Source organism: Pyrus communis, chromosome 17 (assembly GCF_041283825.1).
Source record: "Pyrus communis isolate YQ-2024b chromosome 17, ASM4128382v1, whole genome shotgun sequence".
NCBI lineage: Eukaryota > Viridiplantae > Streptophyta > Magnoliopsida > Rosales > Rosaceae > Pyrus > Pyrus communis.
The window spans coordinates 24057441-24079019 of NC_142581.1; the positions used below are offsets into that span (position 1 = coordinate 24057441).

Genomic DNA, 21579 nt, shown 5'->3' on the forward strand with positions numbered 1-21579 from the left:
GGAGCCATGAAAGCAAGTTGGGCTGCAGGAGCAGGCTGGATCACAGGAGCAGGCTGCTTAGTGCGTGATGCATGCGAATGTGAGGCTTAGGCTCGAGCCCGTGTAAGCTTGGATGGCATGGCTTGGGCCATGGTGGAACCTCGTAGTGGTGGTGCCACTCCGCTTACGACTGCATTTTGCCTCGTGGATCTCCGCGGTCCCATTTCTTGAGTATTGGAAATTTCTCTTGTGGAATTTTCTAGATTTCTAGCCATTATATTTTTCTTATACGTTTTATCAAAGAACCCTTGCAAATAAAAAATTCTAATAATAAGAACGTATGAAAAATATTCAAATGGACTAGAAAATAGGGAAAAACGTTTTTATGCGAGAGTCTTCTACGAGTATGGATCTCAACTCTCAATGAAAGCACCAATTTGTGGATGCAAATTTCTATCTCCTTGATCTTGGACAAAATTTCACCTACAAAACAACTAACACCTTAGGGTCAAGGCCAAGAGCCTCATGCGCCCACGATGAATGGAGGGGCTTTGACGGAAGAACCTCCGATGCCAAAGTTAGAATTTAGAGAGAAAAATGTTTAGAGAGTATTTGAGATTTTTTTTAAGTGTGTTGGAATCATCTTTTGGTGGAAATGGGAGCCTATTTATAGGGATAGGCCGGTCCTCTTTGCAGAAAGAGTGGCCGACCATTAGGTGGGTTTTTAATTTTTGGTTTAATTAGCCAATTTTAATAGGTATTAATTGGCTAATTAAACATAAGGGGAATGTTTTGGTGGTTACATAATATTTGGAATCCTGATTTACCCCAAGGGTATTTTTGTCTTCTTCATCCAAAAATCCACGTGTCACCTTGTGACTATTTTTGGCTCCACAGTTATGACGAATCATCAAATGATCAAAGACGTATCCACAAGATAACCATGATGTCTCAAATCAATGGACTACATTGCATTATCCCAACTAACGAGTTATCATATGACATGAGTATGAGAACTTTTGTTTGATCGTGTTCAATGAACTCACTCTCTACTGAGCACCTACATACTTGCCTTGGTGTCTTTCACATCAATGACCCGAAACCAGCCACTCTCTGAAAAGAGAAGACATAGTATGTTCTAGTCTTACCGTCAATGCCCAATTGACAATCATATGATCAAGAACATTTAAAAAAACATTTATAAGAGGGAAAGGTCTTTTAAATTTAACTTCTTTAGATTACATTCTCTTTAATACATTTTTTTTTTTTTTTTTTGGAATGATTGTTTAGGCGTATTACATTCTCTTTAAACTAAATTTGTTTAGTGTATGAAATATCGGTAAGTATCATCTTATAATTAAATTTTAGGGCACACTTCCAACAAATATGATACGAAGAGAATCGCTCTAAATTCTAAAACCCCTTGTTGCCAAAAGCATACATTTTCTGAGCGCCGAAGCTTGTGCATGAAGAGGAGATGCAATATGTAGACCTTTCCAACTTTACAGGAGTAATAAAATAGTAGGTTTAGGAGATAAACTAGGAAAAATAATACCATGTTGAAAATCTTGCAGCCTCTTCAAAGTACGCAACGAAATGACTTATGGAGTCTCAACCTTGTTCTCCCACTGGAAGTTTCTTGCACCCCAGAGAGTCTGTAGTGTTGGAAAAATTAATAATAATATTATTATATTAATTTTTTTTAATTGAATGGAAATTAAAAGTAGAGCTTTTTGGTAAAAAGATATGTCTACTTAAATGAAGAGTTGCAACTTTTGACTTTTCATGAATAGTCACATGTTTTCCAAAGAGATATCTCACATTCTATAAATAGGGAAGCCCCCTATAATCACAAAAAAGCTTTTCATTATTTTACATAATCATACATAGAGTGTACTAAATATTAGAGAGTTTCATTGAGTTCATATAAGAGGGTTTTCAACACAATCGTGATTCATGAAGTCTTGTGATTTGGAGTGCTTCTATTACAAGGACGTGATCGTTGTATACTAGGAGACATGCGCCGATCAACCATGAGCACCGTAGTAGGGCATAAACTTATCTGAAGGACAGAGTATCTAACACTTACCTCGACCGTATTTCTAGATATTTCTAATCCATTATATCACGTTCATTTTAACATTGGTTACTCATGTGCATGCATGATTGTGATATATAATTTCATGAATTATTTCTTAATTTTTTATGTGATTTATTATAGTAATTAGACCTAATTTTTTCCAACATGTAGAACCATCATAACCATAGAGAGTTTCTCCGTTGGCAGTTGTTCCACTGTAAAATAAACCACTAAAAAAAAGAGGTAGCTAGGCCAAAAAGGATAAGATCTCTACACATGAACGGGTAAAAGGTAATAAACGTGGAAAACAAGAGAAGTGGTAAATTCGTTGGTTTGTGATTTTCTTCGGCACAGCAACCAGGAAAAAAAAAGAAGATCCTTCAGTTGTTTGTACTTAACTTGAAAGACGGTATTAATCAATTTTTAAGTTCATAAATCAAACTGATCACTAATAAATGTATCAATTTTAGAAACAATTTGTAATGAAAATTAATCTTCGTAATTAATATTTCTATTTTCACAATAAAAAATGTGGTTTTGAAAACTTTGACATAAATGGTATAAATCTAACCGCACAAAGCAAATTCATTAAGTATTCAACCACAGCAAGTGATACAGTAGAATTTTAATAGAATTCCAAGCCTGGTATTTTCTTAAATCTTGAGTTGTGAAATTCACTTTCCGACCAAGAAGCTCTGAGACTCGCATCTCCTAAATCATGTGGTTGTAGTAGTAGGTAAAGGGCAGTATGGTCTTCGCGGACACCATTCCATTGTCAGCCAGTGGTTGGTGTAATAAAGCCTTTGCCTTTGGAAATTGTCCTGACCTACCGCCACCATCCAAACCCACTTTCACCAACCAAACTCCATGCACTCATCCCTTCCGCCTCCAGTCACCTATCACCACCAACCCCGAATGTGTCATATCAAATTTCCAATCTTTCACTATCACGGTTTCACCCCCAAACAATTCCATAATCCCATTTCCCTCCCCCCCCACCAACCACACAGCCAGTTGTATATGAAGAACCCCTACTGACCTCCCCTCTTCCCTCAAGCACCAATTCAGCTCAAAATAAACCAACAATTTTCGTGTCTTTTTTCTCATTGGATAATCCCATTTTTCCAAGAGATGGCTGTAGAAACTATGCCAAACGACATCGTTTACCGGTCCAAACTCCCCGACATCCCCATCCCAAAACACCTCCCTCTCCACTCCTACTGCCTCCACAACAAAAACCACTCGAGCTCTAAGCCCTGTATCATCGACGGCGCCACCGGAGACATATACACCTTCGCCGATGTGGAACTTAACGCGCGCAGAGTCGCGTCAGGGCTCAACAAGCTTGGAATCCAACAAGGCGACGTCATCATGCTCTTGCTCCCCAACTCCCCAGCGTTCGCCTTCGCCGTCCTCGGAGCCTCCTTTCGCGGCGCTATGACAACCGCGGCGAACCCTTTCTTCACACCCGCCGAGATCTTAAAGCAGGCAAAGGCCTCAAAAGCTAAACTCATCATCACCTTAGCGTGCTACTACGACAAGGTCAAGGACTTATCATCATCAAGTGACGATGTTCACGACATTAAGCTAATGTGCGTCGACTCTCCACCTGATCCGAGCTGTTTGCATTTCTCCGAGCTTCTTCAAGCCGATGAAAACGACATGCCGGAGGTTGAAATCAGACCAGACGACGTCGTCGCTCTACCATACTCGTCCGGGACGACTGGCTTGCCTAAGGGGGTGATGCTAACGCACAAGGGTCTTGTGACAAGCGTTGCTCAGCAGGTGGACGGGGAAAATCCCAACTTGTATTATAGCACCGACGACGTCGTCTTATGCGTGCTGCCACTTTTTCATATTTATTCTTTGAATTCGGTATTGCTTTGTGGACTTCGAGCCGGAGCTGCCATTTTGATGATGAACAAGTTTGAGATTGTTTCTCTGTTGGGGTTGATCGAAAAGTACAAGGTTAGTATTGCACCGATTGTGCCGCCGATCGTGTTGGCCATTGCCAAGTTTCCCAATCTTGATAAGTACGATTTGTCGTCAATTCGAGTGCTTAAATGTGGTGGGGCACCCCTTGGGAAGGAGCTCGAGGATACTGTGAGAGCCAAGTTTCCCAATGTCACACTTGGTCAGGTACGTACGCAGTTAATACATTCTATATTCGTATATGTTTTCTTTTCTCAATGTCGTATCGTGTATACTTATGCTTCAAACAACTACATTTTACAATTCTAATAAAAAAGTGTGATTTTAAAAGTCTTTAGTACTAAATGTGCTATCTGATACATGTAAATGCGTTTTCTTAACATTTATGGTACACATAAATGCATTTTGTAACATTTAGCATACACATAAATGCGTTTTCGTAACATTTTTGGTAAAACAATCGAAGTAAAAAAAAAATACAAGTAGATAATCCAAATCATGATCTAGGATTAATGTATCTTAATTTTCTCCTGGTTCACTTTCTTTCTTTAAGGAGTAATGTTGTTCATACCATATTTTCATACCACCTTAGGTGGCATTTGATGTAGATAGCCACATCATTTGAATTAATTAGATTTTTAAATTTAGTTCATTATTTAATAAACTAATAATTAAGAAAAATTAGTTAATTAAATGATGATTGTGGTATACGAGGAGTCTTTCTCCTTCATTTTTTGGGTTTTGTAAATATTTCAAATGATATGGCTGTCCACATCAGATGTCACCTAAGGTGGTATAAAAAAGTGGTATAAAAATATGATATGAATAGCATTACTCTTCTTTAAGGTAACTAATTTTTGCAACATATTAAATATGTTTGCAAATATAAGTTGATAATTGATTGATGCGTTGCTCATAGATTAATGTCTTGCCAAGTTACCAACCATAATGTATTTGGTTGGGCATAAGGGACTCCATTTCATCCTCATGTTTTACTTCTAAATCTTGTTACCTACAAGCTACTTAAAACTACAAAATAAGTATAGTGATATTCATCTTTGTTTATAAATAACAGAGTTTAGGTTCGAATCTCTTAAATGAATTCAAAACTACTTTATTCCTCTAACTTTTAATGTAAGTATATAGTTATATCAAATATATGTTAGCTCCAAACCGTTCAATATTTCCCAATCAGAGACTGAAAAAATAATCATAGGAAAGATAAGGTATCTTGCCCACAATCTAAAAATATTGATTATTTAAATGTTTAGTTGACAGGCAACCAAAAATGGAGAAACAAATAATTTAACGTAATTTATAAAACACGATACGATTTTGATGGTCACCCATTAATATAGGAATTACAACAAAAAAAACATGACGTGAGGAAGATTTAATTGATTAATGGGTTTACCTAACACTTTAATTATTCCCAACAATATTGTACTGTTACAAGATGAAAACGAAAGATGTATCATTCACATGTGACAAGTTTTTTGGTATATTTCCTTTTTTTTTTTTTTTAATTACCAATATTTTTTTTTTCCTTCTTTTGTTGAGATATAGAACATTATTAATTAACAGAAATTTTTATCACACTTTTCAAAAAAAAATTACAAAAATTTATTATTATTTTTTCTACTGGCAATATTCTACATTTACACACACCATGGAAACAAGACAATTTGAGGGCAGCAGTTAATTATAGAGAAATGTTCTAATTAATTACTTGCACAGAAACTTATTATTATATATGTAATCTATTCCAATGAATTTACATAAAAACAACTAGCTTGCTTATGTTCCGTATTTTAATACGTCTCTTTATTATTTGAAGCTTCCGAGTAAAGATTATTTGACTAATTAATTAAATGGGAGAGATGGTATATAATATAAGCAATTTGTTCATGTACTGTTCAAAAGATGACTTTAGAATGTGACAGGGACATTTCTATATGTAGCCTATTTGGTTTGATTTTTAGGCTTCTCATGTAGATACATATCATGATTAAGCCTGTTTAGACTTTAATTAAATAGTTTAATCATCATTTGCAGGGATATGGAATGACAGAGGCAGGGCCAGTATTGACCATGTCATTGGCATTTGCCAAGCAACCCTTCGAGGTCAAACCAGGTGGATGTGGCACCGTCGTCCGAAATGCAGAGCTCAAGATCGTTGATCCTGAATCTGGTGCTTCTTTGCCACGCAACCAGCCTGGAGAGATTTGCATTAGAGGTGACCAGATCATGAAAGGTAATATATATTAAGTTCTACCTCACAAAAATTTGTGTCAAAATGTGTGTTCCCGGATTCGAACTGTATATATTATTATTACTACTATTATTTTTATTTTTAGTATTACTATTATTATTACTAAAAAGACTGTTATAGTTGTACGTAGCAATTAAATATGATTTTTGATGCCGAAAATTATCAGGTTATCTTAATGATCCGGAATCGACAAGGACAACCATAGACAAGGAAGGTTGGCTACACACCGGTGATATAGGCTTCATTGATGATGATGATGAGCTCTTCATTGTCGATCGGTTGAAGGAACTGATCAAATACAAAGGGTTTCAAGTGGCCCCTGCTGAACTTGAAGCCTTGCTCATCACCCATCCTAGTGTTTCTGATGCTGCTGTTGTCCCGTAAGTCATTAACCCAAAATCGTGTTTATATTGTGAGAATAAAATATATATGATCGGGTTTCATTCAAACTCCTACGGATTCATTTTTAGGGTCACCGGCTCTGCTTTGGCGTTCTATTTACTTAGAGCCAAAAGTATGATGCCGACTCATGTGGTATCAGGGCTGCATGGGAAAAGAGATTAGACTACCATCAATGTGTTGGGATACCTACAATATTCAAAATATATATGACCGACCCATACAATAATTTTATAATTATTTTGGCATGATACCATTTGGTTATATACTAAACCTTCATGTGCAATTTATGTGACTTCAGAATGAAGGATGAGGCAGCTGGAGAGGTTCCGGTTGCATTTGTAGTAAGGTCAAATAAGTCTCAGCTCACTGAGGACGAAGTCAAGCAATTTATCTCTAAACAGGTAAAGTTTTTTTACTACTTTTAATATTCCTTTAAATCTTGCAAACTGTTATTTTTAACTATTTACTGGACACACACACATTTTCTGGTTAGCAGCATATATCCTATTTCCCCCACCCCACCTACAAGCATACTCCAGGTCCACATGAGGTTGGTAAAAAACACATAAATGTTTGATCAAACAAAAAAAAAAAAAAAAAAAAAAGAAAAAGAAACACATCAATGTTTACAAGTTTTTATTTATAATTTACTAGATTCGTATTACATATTATGTTTTACCAAAATAATACATGTCACTCATCCACCACTAGACAAGAAAATTCCCACTGTCGCATTCGGCATGTCTCACGAGCTCTGAAGTGTATATGTGCTACTTATCTGAGAATAACTCATTAAAGTGGGAAATGTGTGTGGTCATAGATGGTTTGATTCTATGAATATATGCGGAGTAGTTAGGGCATCTAAGGTCCTTGGGAATTATGAAAAACTCCAAAACTATATAAAACAAACATACATATCACATTGCCAATAGGGCTAATAGCAACGAAAATGTCAAACATAACAGTCTGCCTAACTGGTTGAATGGCATCATCCAGATCTAAATTGTGAGATGCTTAGGGTTTCATGTCACATCAAATCCAAAATTGACCACCTAAAAAAGGATTATATTATTGGTCCTCAATCAAAACCGACCCCATACAAGAAAATTATTGCTCCAAAATTAACTTTGGTAGGGTTCAGTAAAAGCTTGACGTGTTTTTGTAACATGAGCACCATCTGTTCATGATTTTGTATTTTTGAACGGTTGAAAATTCTAAAATATCTGATATTTCAGAGCACTGCAGAGAATTGTGTGTTAATTGAATTTTGTTATGGCAGGTTGTCTAATTGATCTGCCAGTGCCACTGACCTTTTTGTGTATTGTACGCAGGTTGTATTTTATAAAAGAATAAATCGAGTATTTTTCATCGAAGCCATTCCGAAGTCACCGTCGGGCAAAATCTTGCGGAAGGACTTGAGAGCAAAGCTTGCTGCTGGGTTTCCAAACTGAGTGATGCCCTGCCGTTTTGAAGGAAGGGCATGCATGTTCCCACCATAAAAGGCTTGGTTGCAGTCATTAATATGGAATGTTATCCATAATTATTGTGAATAAGAATACAATTCTATGAACTTTATATTAATTTTAAAGTTTGATTGCCAGATTTTAATTTTATTTTTTTTGTTGAGAAAGTATGATATTCATTATAAAAACGTAATCTTACATGAAGATAGGATACAAAATTATTGTGGCGTCATTAAGATCTTATTGGGACTTTCAAACTAGTTGAAGATAAGATAACGACGGTTCCACCCACCAACAATTACATAGTTTGGGTATTTTTTTAATACATACGGTATTATCTACACTAAGGAATAATGAAGTGGGCGAAACCTCACAATGGAGTAGCCTTACAAATTCGTCGTTGACAGGAATCGAACTTAAGACTTCTCATTACAAGTGAATGAGAAAACCATTTGTCTGTAGTATTAAGTGACATAATTCGGATATATCTTTTAACAATAAATCTAAAAATACAATGGGAGACTATTTGATTGAACCATACACCTATGTACCACATTATAGCATTAATGCATTAATGATGGACAGTGCAACCTTTGCTAAACGATAGGCAACCCTACTACATAAATAGAATTTCACTAAAACTAATTAAAAACTGAAAAAAGCACCCCCCAAATTTCCTTTCTTAGATTCATTTTCTTGTTTATTTGACGAAGAAAGTTGAGGTTATACCATAAAATAAATGATTAATATGAAGAGTATCTTAACTCTTTATAAGCACATGGAAGTCTTTTTCAACGTGTGATTCATTCTCAATATGTCATTTTACGTGTGCTGAATTTTCTGGCCTTACACGTGGACAACAAAAATTGAGTGGCGTGAAGTAGGTGTGGCCAACCTTCTATAATACCATGAAGAAAGTTAATGTTCTAATATAAAACCAATTGGTAATATAAGGAATAACTCAATTCTTTAAAAGCACATACAAAGTCATTCTTTTCTCAACGTTGGATTCATTTTCAATATTGATCATTGAAATATCAAACGAGTGTGAACATATTGGTGCCACTTATTGCAATATATTCTTCAAATGAAAGAATAACATGACAGGATAACATGAAGAAAAATAAGAATAAAGGGAGGGAGAAGCTGATGCAGGAAGCACATGAGGGTCTCTATCAGATTCCTTACATGTGTCATTGGATGATGAATTTGGAATTATAGCTAAAAACCTTGGGAAAATCTATTAATGATGTAGGTGTTTTTTTTCTCGTACAGATACCTATGATTGCATTTCTTTTATGACTTCAAGTTCTGAATTAACTAATATAAGATCTCGAAGAGATCGACAAGATCGACGACGAGCTTCGCGTTCAAAATCAAGGAGTTGAGAGGGTCGTGGAGGGAGGTGAGGGATCAGATGGCGGTGAGGGATGGAGGGATGGAGGGATGGATGTATGGATGTTTTCATTTTGACGAAGTTACAAAAACAGTTTTGTTGACGGATATCTAACGGTTTCGCAGGCGGACTCGAAACCAATCATTAAGTGCAAATTGCCACCTAGCCTACCTTTACGTGTGTTAATATGCGTTGTTCTAGAAAACGCAAGAAGAATGTATTTTGATGTGCAAGAAGTATGTACCTAATACTAAGTTTATCCGTTACTTAGTACTACAATATAATTATATTTTTCTTCACTTATAAGTGAGAGATCTTAGATTCGATTCTCGCCAAAGACGAATTTAAATCACATTATTGCTAGCGTATTATGAGACTAAACTCACCATCTCCCCTGTAATGTAGATAATATCGTTTGTTTATGCTTTGTCTACAACAAGATGATTCACTGAACAGAAGCCACGAAATCACAATGGCAGCCACAATTAATAATCGACTTCATCACAATATATGTCATCCTCGCGTTCATACGGGTCAATTTTGAGACCGTTGCATTGCTACCCACCACATAACTGGAGGCTAGTTGAGAGCAACGGAAAAGAAAGATAAAATGTTGTTGACTTGAGACCCACTGACCCGTGTCAAATTTCTTATAATATTCCTTGCTAGAGCTTTGCTCTCCTCCGCATGAAAGGACTAAAAGGAACGGTTAAGGTTTAACTAAATCTCATTTTATCAAGCATCAACCGTTCACTCGTGAAAAATAAATGTACCGGACATTCCATTCCTTGCTAAATGTCAGAACAACAACAACAACAACAAATACGTGTCCATGAAGCAGCTTTTGAAAATGAACCATGAGATGAAGGAATGTGTTACCAAAAAACAAAAGAAGGGTAACTATGATATCATTACAACAATTTGGACAAACATTTTACATTGGAATTGAATTTAAAGCTTTTTTGGCATTACATTATCTGACTCTTGTATCAATTTCTGATCCATTTATCCTTCAACTGAACAAAATACTGCGACAATGTTCCAGAATTTCCCTCAGCTTAGTTTTGGAAATTCCAAGTATACTTCCTGAATATAATCTACATTTGGCTCAAAAACTCGCCTCCTCAGTTGCTGGTCGCCTCAAGTAATATCGTAAACTGTTAGCAAGAACCTAAAAAAATTGCAAGTTCTACAGTCAGTAATCTCAGACGTCATCTTTTAATTTGTAACTGAACACACGAAAACAGAAGTCTATTTCGGAATTAATCAGATTGTAAAGTTGAAGTTGGTGAATGATGAAACTCTCTCTTAGAAAACAAGAAAACAGTTAGCTTTCACCACATCTACCGCTATCATATATTAAATCCAATGCTCTAACATTGCCGTAATTCTAGCTTTACCTGCTGAAGAGGCTTGATAAGGGGTTTACCCCTGTAGTTAACATGAAATTTTGCCTTTGCCAACAACCCCTAATTCCGAGACAAGAATTAGCATGGACTTGGTTACCAAAAACTAAAAGAAAATAATAATAGAGATGAGCTCCATACATATGGATACTAGAGACCCAAAAAAAAATTAAAAATGAGAAAAGGATAAATTGAAGCTGCAACTTTAGGTGAGAAAAGAGCACACCTCTGTGTCGAATTCTCCTGATTCAACAGCAACATTAATGTCAATTATAATCTTTACAAGATCCACCAGTAATCCAGGACGATCTGCTGACTCCACGTAAAGCAAACTGCAGAAACCCAATATTAGCTGAACACATTCATTCAAACGCGATGTCAATCATGCATAACAATTGAAGACTATTGTGTGCCTGCTGGCGCAACAATTTTTGGCATAGGAATTGACTATGGGGTTCTAGAAGCCCATCCTATCGAAAAAGAATGACACACATTACCTTCGGGTGGGGCCATCATCGTTGACGCTTATGTGGGTTGCTATGTCCACATCAACCTGAAAAATTAAATACAGGTTTGAATCAAGAAAATTGCTAGGGATGCGATCATGAAAAAATGACGACTAGGTATGGATCAAACAGCTTGGCGTAAAAGTAAACAAGACTCTTTGGAAGTTAAGATGCTACCACATTAGCCAAGTGTCAAGTCATTATGTTAATTATCAATATGTTAATTACCTTATGGGTGAACAAAATCAAACAGTGATAGGCAAAAAAAATTATTCCCAAAAATTCATAATACTCATTAAGGAGAGAAATGACTCTAGAATGACTACAATTGGAAAAAAAAAATGCTTACGAAGTGAACTTCAAATGAGAATTTCCTCAAAACATGACACATGAATTATGTGTGTGCTAGAACGTGAAAATGGGAAACTTGAACTAACCAACCTTTGGACAAACAGTCTCCCCACAGAAAGTTTGAAAATTTAATAAATTGCAAGAAAACCTGTTCTTGTGGAGGCACAATTCCAAATGCTGCTCCCATCGCTAACTGGGAACTTGATTCCTAACGACAAATTTAATTCACTAATAAAGCTTACAAAATGTAGAAATCCTGAAGATATTCCACCAGATACCATCTCAAGAACAAATGGAAATGTTTAAGAAAGATTACCGGATGATACTCTATCAGATTATTTATAATTGTCAATCGAATAGCCTCAAGTAGTTCTGGATCTTCTACTTTCCTACCAGTATCACTGCAAACAAACCCCACCATCAAATAAGAAAATGAGTACAAAACAGCTATTGGAAGTACTGACCCGTTAATCCACCAAAATAGAAGGTTGATGATTTAACTGGAAGCAATATTTTTAATGCCCTTTAAGGAAAACTGTTTTTTCTTCAGCACATAAATCCAATGAGTAAACAATTATACCACAAGTATGGGAGTTCTATGCACAACAAGGGAAGGGAAATTAAAGCCGGACAAAGAAGTAGAAGAAGCAGAAAAGAGATCATTGAAATCAATTGCAAATTGACAAATAATAACAACGTCATAGCAACAAGGCAAAACTATACTCAATGCAAGGGCATGAGGCTTGTGAAGTATACTCACGCTCTAGTGATGGCAAACTTGTTATGCTTCCCAGAAGAATCCAAATAGACATTGGCCTTGACAACATTCAGGCCGAGGTTTCTAAGTGCACTCATCTGGTGATTCAGTTAATGATAATTAATCTATGCTATCATCTACGTTCAGACGTAAAGATGAAGATAGATCATTCAAACAAATATATGAAAATCTATACAGGAAAAAACAAAAGATAAAAATATTGTTGAAAGACGTAAGTAATGCTCCATACAGTATCAAGAAGAGCTCCAAGCCGGTCTCCAAAGGTTATCTCCACCACCGTTGCATCTGGATCAGAATCTTGGTCAATAATAACTTTAGGAATCGGAACGGTGTCAGTTTCGCTTGGACTTCCATCAGTTTTACCATCCTATTTTCCAACATAAAAAACCCAGTACAAAAATGAAGTATTCAGCAAGTTGATATTCAGTAATTACCAATTACAAAACAATTTTTTAGAATACCTCCACAGCTGCTCGTGGAGTAATTGAGGTTGACGAAGATGTTAATCTGTCATAGATTGCACATACACTTTCTAAGATAAAGAATAGCAACTATGCAAGACCCCAACTTTAATGCTTGCATACCTCAATAATAGTAAATGTGTTAAACACACTACGACTGAAAATCTGTAAGCTCGCTAGGGAACGTTGAGTTCAAGCCACAATCGAGGACTTGGACTCAAAGGTTCAAGAGCTGGTAGATAAACAGAGGTCGGACGATATCGGATAATTCCAACCTCAAGTGCAAAAGACATGATAATTCGGTTATATATTGAAAAAATCACTTATCAAAACTTGTTAAGTGAACAAATCAGCCACAATAAACTAAGATGCAGAGGTCATGCTAATGGCAATAACCTGATGTGCAAAACAGACTTCATTCATACAATGAGCATATATAATTCAGACCTCATATTACTAGAAAATTCAAATGAGGTAAAGAACCAAACAACAATAGAAAACCAAAGATTTTAATAGGAAAATAAAGTAATAGTGGACCCATTTCATCACTTTTTGTACACACAAAAAAATAAAAAATCAATTTCTGGAAACAATCTAAGAAAGTAAACAAACCCATTAAAGCAAATAAAAAACCAACAAAATTTCAACAAAACAGTGAGCAAAAAAGAAGCATTACCGTCCCTTGTGCACAGTGCAGAAGCTTTTAGGAGCAAACCCAAAGGAGGCTACTGCCATAGCCTCAGTTGGTGCTGGAATTGCAAGGGATCTTTTCAAACTGGAGTTACTGTTCAAGTTAACCCCAACGCTGCAAGAAGCCATAGCCACTGCCATTTTTAACTTCAAAAGTTTACAGACCAGAGAGAAAGGTTGAGCAAACGGAAAGAGAGAAAGAGACTAGGAGAATGAACACAAATCAGAAAAAGATGGTAAATTTGCAGAAGAAATGGGAATGTGAGAATTGGGTTCGGACAAGAAGGATATAGTGGAGGAAGCAATTGGGGACCAACTAGATACATCGAAATATGCGCCATTCGATATAGGGGAAGGGAGAGGGAGAGGGAAAGAGAGAGAGAGAGAGAGAGAGGGAGGTAACTTTATGTGACTTGGGAACTTTCTTCCGTGTTTCATTTATGTTGTACTGTTGGAGAAATTTTTAGTTATGGCAGAAACACGGATAATACATCACGTTTTCTTATGTAAATGGTGAAAAATTTTAATTTTTAAGTTATTAACCTTTTAACACACATAACCCATCATTTATATAGGGACAAATAGTGTACCACTTCATATGATGGTCACACTGAAAAATCTCTCGTACCATACTTAATACAATTTTTGTGATATTTAGTAGGAAAAAAAATTAAAATATCTCATGCTAATTTGGAAGTATTTTTTAAATAATTTTTTGAAAAAAAAATTTGAGTTTCAAAAGCACTTGAAGTGTTTGCTTCAAGTACTTTTCTAACATTGACTTGCATTTTTTCTAAGAATTAGTACTAAAAATATTTTTACTATAAGCATTTTTAAATATTTTAAAAAACACTTTCAAAAGAGCTCTTAGCATTTGTTTGAGAAGTGTTTTTAAATGATTGTAAATACTTTTAGAGAAAATATTTTGTGGATTCTAAAAATACTTGATTTTTTTTTTCAAAATGTATTATATTTAAGTTTTTTTTTAAATTAACTTGTATTTTTATTTAAAATTAATTTTAAATGTATTTTTACAAAATTAACTTGCACTTTTATGTAAAATTACTTCAAAACGATGTCTCTAATCCTTATATTCCGAGTTACCATAATTTTTTTGCTGACTGACTATCCTTGTGCTCTGCTCTTTCATTATTTGCCATTGCCCCCATATTTTCTCCCTTCATATTAAAAGTGGGACGAAAAAGCAAAAGAATAAAACCGAAAATATCTTTGTCATGTCAAATTTTTCCCGACGTCCAATCATCATCCCCATCGCATTTGTAACTATTGGACATAAAAATGTTTCTAATGTATGGGTGAGGAGGTGAAGTCCAATCCAACTGCATTTGCTGGTAGCTGGTGTCAACCATACCGACGCGTTGAACTACAAATTTAGAGACTAAAATTTGAAAATTAAAGGATAAGTAAGTTGATGATTAATTTATCACGGAAGCGTTGATAGGCGTACTCATTTTTATTAGTGACACATCATTTAGTTTGTAAATTTAGACTCTAAATCTACTTTCTCTAGCATTACTCTTGGTCTACAATTAACACATTAAAGATTGTGTTTCCTCTCTCTATGACTATGCCCATCTTTTCTGCTGCTCTTCCTTTCTCACTCGCTCGCCTGCTTGCTTGCTCGCTCGCTCTCCATCTATGTACGCGTTTTGCTATTAAAGCACAGGCTTGCTTTTTCTTTTTTTAATGTTTAACACGTGCTTTTATATATATTTTAGATTTTTATTATCCAGAGGATCCTGGAGATCCTCCAATCACATTTGTTCATCATACATTGTGCGGTCAGAAATCATTGTAATTTCTTTTATTTAAAATTGAATATAAACAGTACATAATAAAAACTGGCCAGACGATGTATAATAAACGGATGTGATTGAATGATCCGACGATGATCCTCTTTCTTTTATTATGGCTTATTTTTAGCTATGCCTTATTAAATTATTTTGATCCCATTTTGCCTGTGTAACTAGTCACCATTTTACTCCCTGAAAGTCAAAATTTGTTCCACTTTGACTTGGGGACTCTATCTTCTCTCTAAACTTATAGATCGCCTCTTGAAATACATGTGGGACCCAACACCCAATAAGATTATGCCATATTTGCAACAAATTTGATTATAAATCTCTATTATGCGTTAATATTTAACAATTTGAGAATATTAAGTTTAAAAGAAATTGAAGAGATGAAAAAAATAATAAATAAACTTATTAGTCTGGCGCACCCAAATCAAATCCACATAAGAAACTAACAAATCTAAGCCAATGTGAAGCGAGCTTTGAGTTTTATAGAGATGACTTTCAAATTTCAAGGGGCAAAATGAGATCAAAATCAAGTTCCAGGGGCAAAGTGGAGTGAACTATGAGTTTTGGGGAGTAAATTGGCGACTTTTGAGTTACAAGGAGCAAATTATCGACCTTCTTCATCTCATTGTAATCGCCAACCCTCTCTATTAGCACCTCCTAAGGACATTTCCTGGTTACTTCCATTAGTCTCAAGCAAGTCTGGGTCTGGATGCACGATCCATGACCAATCTTGATAGGCCTCAAGGATCACAATGTAGCCCCTATAGATGATGTGTGCACTCACCCAAACTCCCCGAGCTAGATCCGCCAAAGTCATGAAGACATTTGGTTTCATGGCAACTCGGAGACCGATGATGTCTCATTCCCACTTTCCAACTCTCAGCACATCTTGATCATAGTCTTTGTCCTTGATTGGAAGGTTCTTGATCCAAGAACGATTCCATCTTCCCGCGGAATGGGTTGGGAAGAAGTAGCAAGAGCTTGCTAGGATAGTCTTAAGGAGGTAAGACCATCTCAAATCGAAGGGTCCAAAAGGCCGAAAATAACCCGAAAATCGTCTCCAACAGAGGGCTAGACCAAAAGACTCGTGGGCCTCACTGGACAAAAAAAAACCAAAGGGTCAACCGGCTAGCCCAAAGGAACCAACCAGCCAGCCCGGCCTAGGTCACAATTGTAAACACAACGGCTAGCTGACGTCATGCTAACTTTAGTTACCATTGGATTTGAATTTTTTTATTTTTTTAAATTTTAAAAAATTCTCATTTTTCCTATAAATACCTAAGTCATTCCTACACCATTTGTCACAAAATTTTCACCATTCTTACACCATTTCAATTCTCATATTTTCTTACCTCTTCTAATAATATTTCCTTCAATTTTTTTCAATAATTTTCAAATGGCCTTATCTGCAATAAAAGATAGGGCTTATAAATGAGTCTTGTAAAATAGTTTGAGGGGGACTTCTCAAACAAGTGAAGGTATTTGGACTCGTATGTCCAAAAAATACTATGAGTTCTACTAAGGCACCACTCCACCGAATACCTGAAACCACGAGAGTTGTTCTTCAAAATGGAAGAAACATCTTCATCCAAGTTTGAATAAATGGCATCAAGCACTAATAGCAGCCGCAAGTAGACATGAAAGCACCACCAATTACTATGACGAAGTAAGTGTTTTCACAATTTATTTTACATATTTAATTATATTACATTTAATTTCATAAATTAATTTCCTTTAATTTTTGTAATTATATTTTCTAGGTACGCCAAGCAGAGGAATTGTATATGGAGGGCAGCTCGAAACCCCTTCAGTTTCACGGTTGTTGGGAAATTTGTAAAAGGTGGGTGTTATTTGAAGATCCACCTCAACATAGAGTAGGTCCTGCGTCGGTGTTCGGACTCAATCCTCAACTGTAGATAGGGATGAAGATAGATCTCCTACCATTCAAGAAACAAGGGTAAAAAATCCGTCTTGGGGTGAAGGTTCCATACCTAGGGTTATGGGACGAAACAAGGCCCAAAAGTTGAAGGAAAAGGGCAAGGCAAATGATGATTACGCTGCTCAACAGGAAGTGGCGGCCTCATTGCGATTAATGACGAAGCAAAATGCCTTTGCCGTGAAAGGAAGGAATCGTAGGCATGAAGAACGGGCCAAACAAATACAAGAAGAGATGGATGATAGGAATATGCAAAGGAACACTTCGAATTACACTTCAATGAGTAAGGCCTATTTTGATAGGAAATAGAGGGAAATTATGACCCAACATCAATTGTTTACTTTCGATTATACTCCTACAATGGCAAATGATGAAGATGATGTTGATTATGGAGTTTAAATTTAAGTTGTTGTAATTTTTAAATTTAAATTGTTATAATTTTTAAATTTAAGTTATTGTAGTTTTTAAATTTAAATAATAAATTATGGCTATATGGCCATTTGGCTCTCGATTGGAGACGGTTTTCTGTCACAGAGCTATGTTTGGCCCTATGGCTCTTTGGCCCTCGGTTGGAAATGATAAGAAATATGGTCCTACACTATTCATTAAAATATTAATTTCTTGGAGGGCTAGAAGGCTAAAACGAGCCATGTGCCCTCCTTCTATTAGAGATGGCCTAAAAGGCATGGAATTCAGACAAACCCATCTTGGTTCTATAAATCTTGTTCAGTCTATCAAATGCATGCAAGACTCGATAAGTTGTATAAGTGAGGTTAATGGGAGCCAACTGATAGTGCAACAATACCTCTTTTATGAAACCCTCAAGTGGAAACTTAGGCCATAGGCTTATAAACTATAGATGAATGCAGATGTTCGGTCGAGTTGGGTTTAGAAACTTGGGCAACTTGCTGGAAACACCGATGTCGCATTTCTCCAACTCAAGATGTTGTGTCATGGAAACCCATCAATACGTGCTCGATGACTGTCATCTTGAGTTGGAGAGACACATCATCGACGTCTTAGCAAGTTGTTCGAGTTTTTGGACCTGACCCGAACGAACGTCCGCATTCATCCATGGTTCCTAAGCTAAGGGCTTAAGTTTCCACTTGAGGGTTTCATAAAGAAGGTATTGTTGTATTAATAGTTGGCTTCAATCAACCTCATTTTTATGGCTAATCGGGTCATGCATGCCTTTGACTAATTGAACAAGATTTATGAAATCGAGATGGGTTTGCATGAATTTCGTGCCATTTACATTCTAAAGACTATCCCAGCAAGCTCTCACTCATACGGTTACCGAGTCTTACATGCCTTTGACAAATTGAATAAGATTTATGAAATCGAGATGGGGTTGCCTAAATTTCGTGCCCTTTTCCTCCTGAAGACTATCCCGGCAAGCTATCAGTACTTCTTCCAAAGCCATTTTGTTGGAAGATAGAATCATTATTGGATCTAGAACTTTCCAACCAAGGACAAAGACTACAATCAAGATGTGCTAAGAGTTGTTAGTGAGTGGGAATGAGACATCAATGGCCCTTGAGTTGCCGTGAAACCCACTCTCTCCATGACTTTGGCTGATCTGGCTCATGGAGTGGGGGTTATCATGGCACACATGATTGATACGGCCCATATTATGAACTCTGAGGCTCATCGAGATTAGTTGCGGATCATGCACCCAGACAGAAACTTGCCTGAAGGTTTGGTAGAAGTAACTAGGAAATATCATGAAAAGGTGATAACGAAGGGGGTTAGGGACTACAATGAGATGAAGAAGATCAATAAGGTAAACATAACGGCGAATGAAAAGTCATTAGAGTCAATGGGCAAAACAAGGATGGCTATAATAGTTTTTCGAATTGAAGGTAGGGTGACGAGGAAGAGAGCATGAGAGAAGATGGTGGATCTCTTATAATCCTTAGGTTTGTCGAGAGTTCTAGCCACATCGGAGCATGCACGTTTGGTTGAGAGTCTGAAATTGTTAATGTTACGGAATTGTGTAGTTGGACTAAAAAAAGAGGTACCCTTGAAGAGAAAATGCCTCAAGAGAGCTGGCAGACTAAGCCCGAAGTTGTGGAGTCCACGGAAGTATAACTGGGGGAATTTGTCAAGGACTTGAACATGGCTCCATGAAGTTCGAAGTTTGTTAGAGTCCCGTTCACAGCTGCTGAAGATGTCTTCTAAAAGGCCCATGCTGAATTTTCTGTTAAGATGAACAAGAATGTTTGCAAGTGTTCAACTTGAGAGAGCTTAACAGACGTGGCGAAATCATCAAGGGCGAACCTCTATGAAGCTCTCATCATGATTCCGCTCGGGCTTTGATCAATCCGCCTACCTCAGGCATCCACGTTTGCCCCCGCTACGTTCATACCAAGGCTCGTTTATTATCCACTCTGTCGCACATGGCTCCATTAACTTTCCATTCTTTCTATACTCTTCATCTCATGCCACTATTTCCTTTGCTTTGTCAAAGCACTCTGCTAGGGTGATGTACTCATACTTAGGCTTACACAACTGCCTACTAAGCTCGAACTCAATGATGACTCCTTTCTCTGCACTGAGTTTGCAAAATGAGATAAGCTAGATAATTGCATGGCTGCCACCACGTTCAAGAAGGGAGTCCCTATTGAGTTCAAGATTAGCAAGAAGTTTCGCAAGCTTCAAAGATTACTGGGATGAGCTCTTACCTGATTTTTTGGACCATATGATTGTACAGTGAGCGGAGCTTCTGCAAGGTTTACCCTTGCGCGGAGAGTTTCTGTGACCACATGAGCAGGGTAGGAGTTGGAGTAGAAGTAGGCTCTTCCATAGTGTTCATATATCTCATACCAATGACAGGGATTCTAGTGGTTTCACGGCCCAACTGAGACTTTAGCCATAACAAATGCCTCTTAATATCGAGGGACGAAACCTCGTGGTTGCATCAGAGGCTTTTTATCTATGTCAGAGCTTATCCTTTTGCGCATCTCACAAATAAGGTCTAGCAACATTAATAATGAGGAAGAGGTGGGGTTCATGATCTTCTCTGCTGAACACATGAGGTACATTCTTAGTGGCAGATGTCTCAATCGTCAAAGGGGTGGCATCTATTCTAGGAAAGTCTGGATTGTACGGTGGATCAAGATGATTAACCATCCGTGAAGGTAAGACTATTTGCAGGGGAATATGAATTTGAACTATTGGAGCAGTGGTTCTGACCTGCACAGACCAAAAACAAGCAAGGACCATTAGACAGAGCGCCGAGGTTGGTGGTTCCCAGCCAAGGCACTCTAATAGTTAAGTCCAATTGTGTCTAAGAATAGAAGGGATAAGTGTTTTAGGGCTCATAATGTCTAACCCCCGCGTGAGGAGTCAATTTGGCTATTTATAAGCCGAGAGAAGTCGATCTGAGTTCTTTGATGTTGATCTTAGTGGATAGCTTGAGTGGAAGTTAACAACATGACCTGTCCATTCAGACATGCTTTTTGTCAAGACAATGCAGTTTGTCCTCTACATGGTATGGGCGGAGTATCTGTTATGCCAGTCAGTTTGAACGACACCCCATATGGTCGAATATGTGCTGCATCGATTGGACATGGCAATTTGGCGTTTGAGTGGGAACAATTGGTTCAACTAAGTAGCCATGTCGCTCCACTCCGCTCGGAGAGATATCTTTCTGTGAGCAGAGCGAAAAGCTATGATCGTGTGGGGAACCACCTGATTGGATCATCTCCCCGTGAGGATATGTGTGACTCTATGCCCACTCCGAGCTAGTACCGGTGGAGTTGATTTGATTGTTCATAGTTCCAGGAAGGTGAAAATTATGGTCTTACACCTGATGTTTGTGGAAAAATGAAAGTTGGGCCCAATTAGGAAAAAAAAAAGAAGATGAAACATTAATTAACACTTTCTTACTGAAAAATGAAGCAATACTCCAAAGAAAGATCTTTGTGTCTAGAGCCTAAGGACTACAAGATTTGAACCACTTATTTTAAATCATGTGGCATTTATGAACCCGTTTTACTAGCCCGTTAGACACAAATCAATAGTTCGGATCTCTCTCTTCAACGGTCCGGATCTCCTGATCCTTGGGCTCTAGACACAAAGATCTGAAGAAGATCTCGATTC

At 37.0% G+C, this 21579-nt stretch overlaps 2 protein-coding genes across 4 annotated transcripts; one reads left to right on the forward strand and one right to left on the reverse strand.

The window, feature by feature from the left end:
• The first annotated feature begins 2882 nt into the window (after positions 1-2882).
• LOC137708337 (4-coumarate--CoA ligase 1) lies at positions 2883-8265 on the forward strand. The gene is made up of 5 exons (XM_068447394.2): positions 2883-4198; positions 6047-6245; positions 6430-6643; positions 6964-7066; positions 7997-8265. Exons 1-5 carry the CDS (start codon positions 3191-3193, stop codon positions 8114-8116), a joined length of 1644 nt encoding a protein of 547 aa, XP_068303495.2. The 5' UTR covers positions 2883-3190; the 3' UTR covers positions 8117-8265.
• A 2151-nt stretch (positions 8266-10416) lies between these two features.
• LOC137708398 (ACT domain-containing protein ACR11) lies at positions 10417-14163 on the reverse strand. 3 transcript variants are annotated; one of them, XM_068447459.2, is made up of 10 exons: positions 13703-14163; positions 13027-13072; positions 12795-12932; positions 12548-12642; positions 12104-12188; positions 11936-11995; positions 11428-11483; positions 11157-11262; positions 10925-10993; positions 10417-10695 (listed from the first exon to the last, which is right to left on the reverse strand). In XM_068447459.2, exons 1-10 carry the CDS (start codon positions 13855-13857, stop codon positions 10633-10635), a joined length of 873 nt encoding a protein of 290 aa, XP_068303560.2. In that variant the 5' UTR covers positions 13858-14163; the 3' UTR covers positions 10417-10632. The 3 variants fall into 3 exon arrangements, with proteins under 3 accessions (XP_068303560.2, XP_088545901.1, XP_068303562.2); XM_088689775.1 differs by lacking the exon at positions 11936-11995; XM_068447461.2 differs by lacking the exon at positions 10925-10993.
• Between the last annotated feature and the right edge of the window lie 7416 nt (positions 14164-21579).

What these genes read in the sequence shown, in the direction of transcription:
- LOC137708337 (XM_068447394.2), top strand. Translation starts at nt 3,191, where the DNA reads ATGGCTGTAGAAACTATGCCAAACGACATCGTTTACCGGTCCAAACTC. An exon ending in AGGTGACCAGATCATGAAAG is followed by an intron (nt 6,246 to 6,429) that starts GTAATATATATT and finishes GAAAATTATCAG; the next exon opens with GTTATCTTAATGATCCGGAA. An exon ending in TCTGATGCTGCTGTTGTCCC is followed by an intron (nt 6,644 to 6,963) that starts GTAAGTCATTAA and finishes ATGTGACTTCAG; the next exon opens with AATGAAGGATGAGGCAGCTG.
- LOC137708398 (XM_068447459.2), bottom strand. Translation starts at nt 13,857, where the DNA reads ATGGCAGTGGCTATGGCTTCTTGCAGCGTTGGGGTTAACTTGAACAGT. An exon ending in AAGTTTGCCATCACTAGAGC is followed by an intron (nt 12,189 to 12,547) that starts GTGAGTATACTT and finishes GTTTGTTTGCAG; the next exon opens with TGATACTGGTAGGAAAGTAG. An exon ending in TTGTGCCTCCACAAGAACAG is followed by an intron (nt 11,484 to 11,935) that starts GTTTTCTTGCAA and finishes TTAATTTTTCAG; the next exon opens with GTTGATGTGGACATAGCAAC.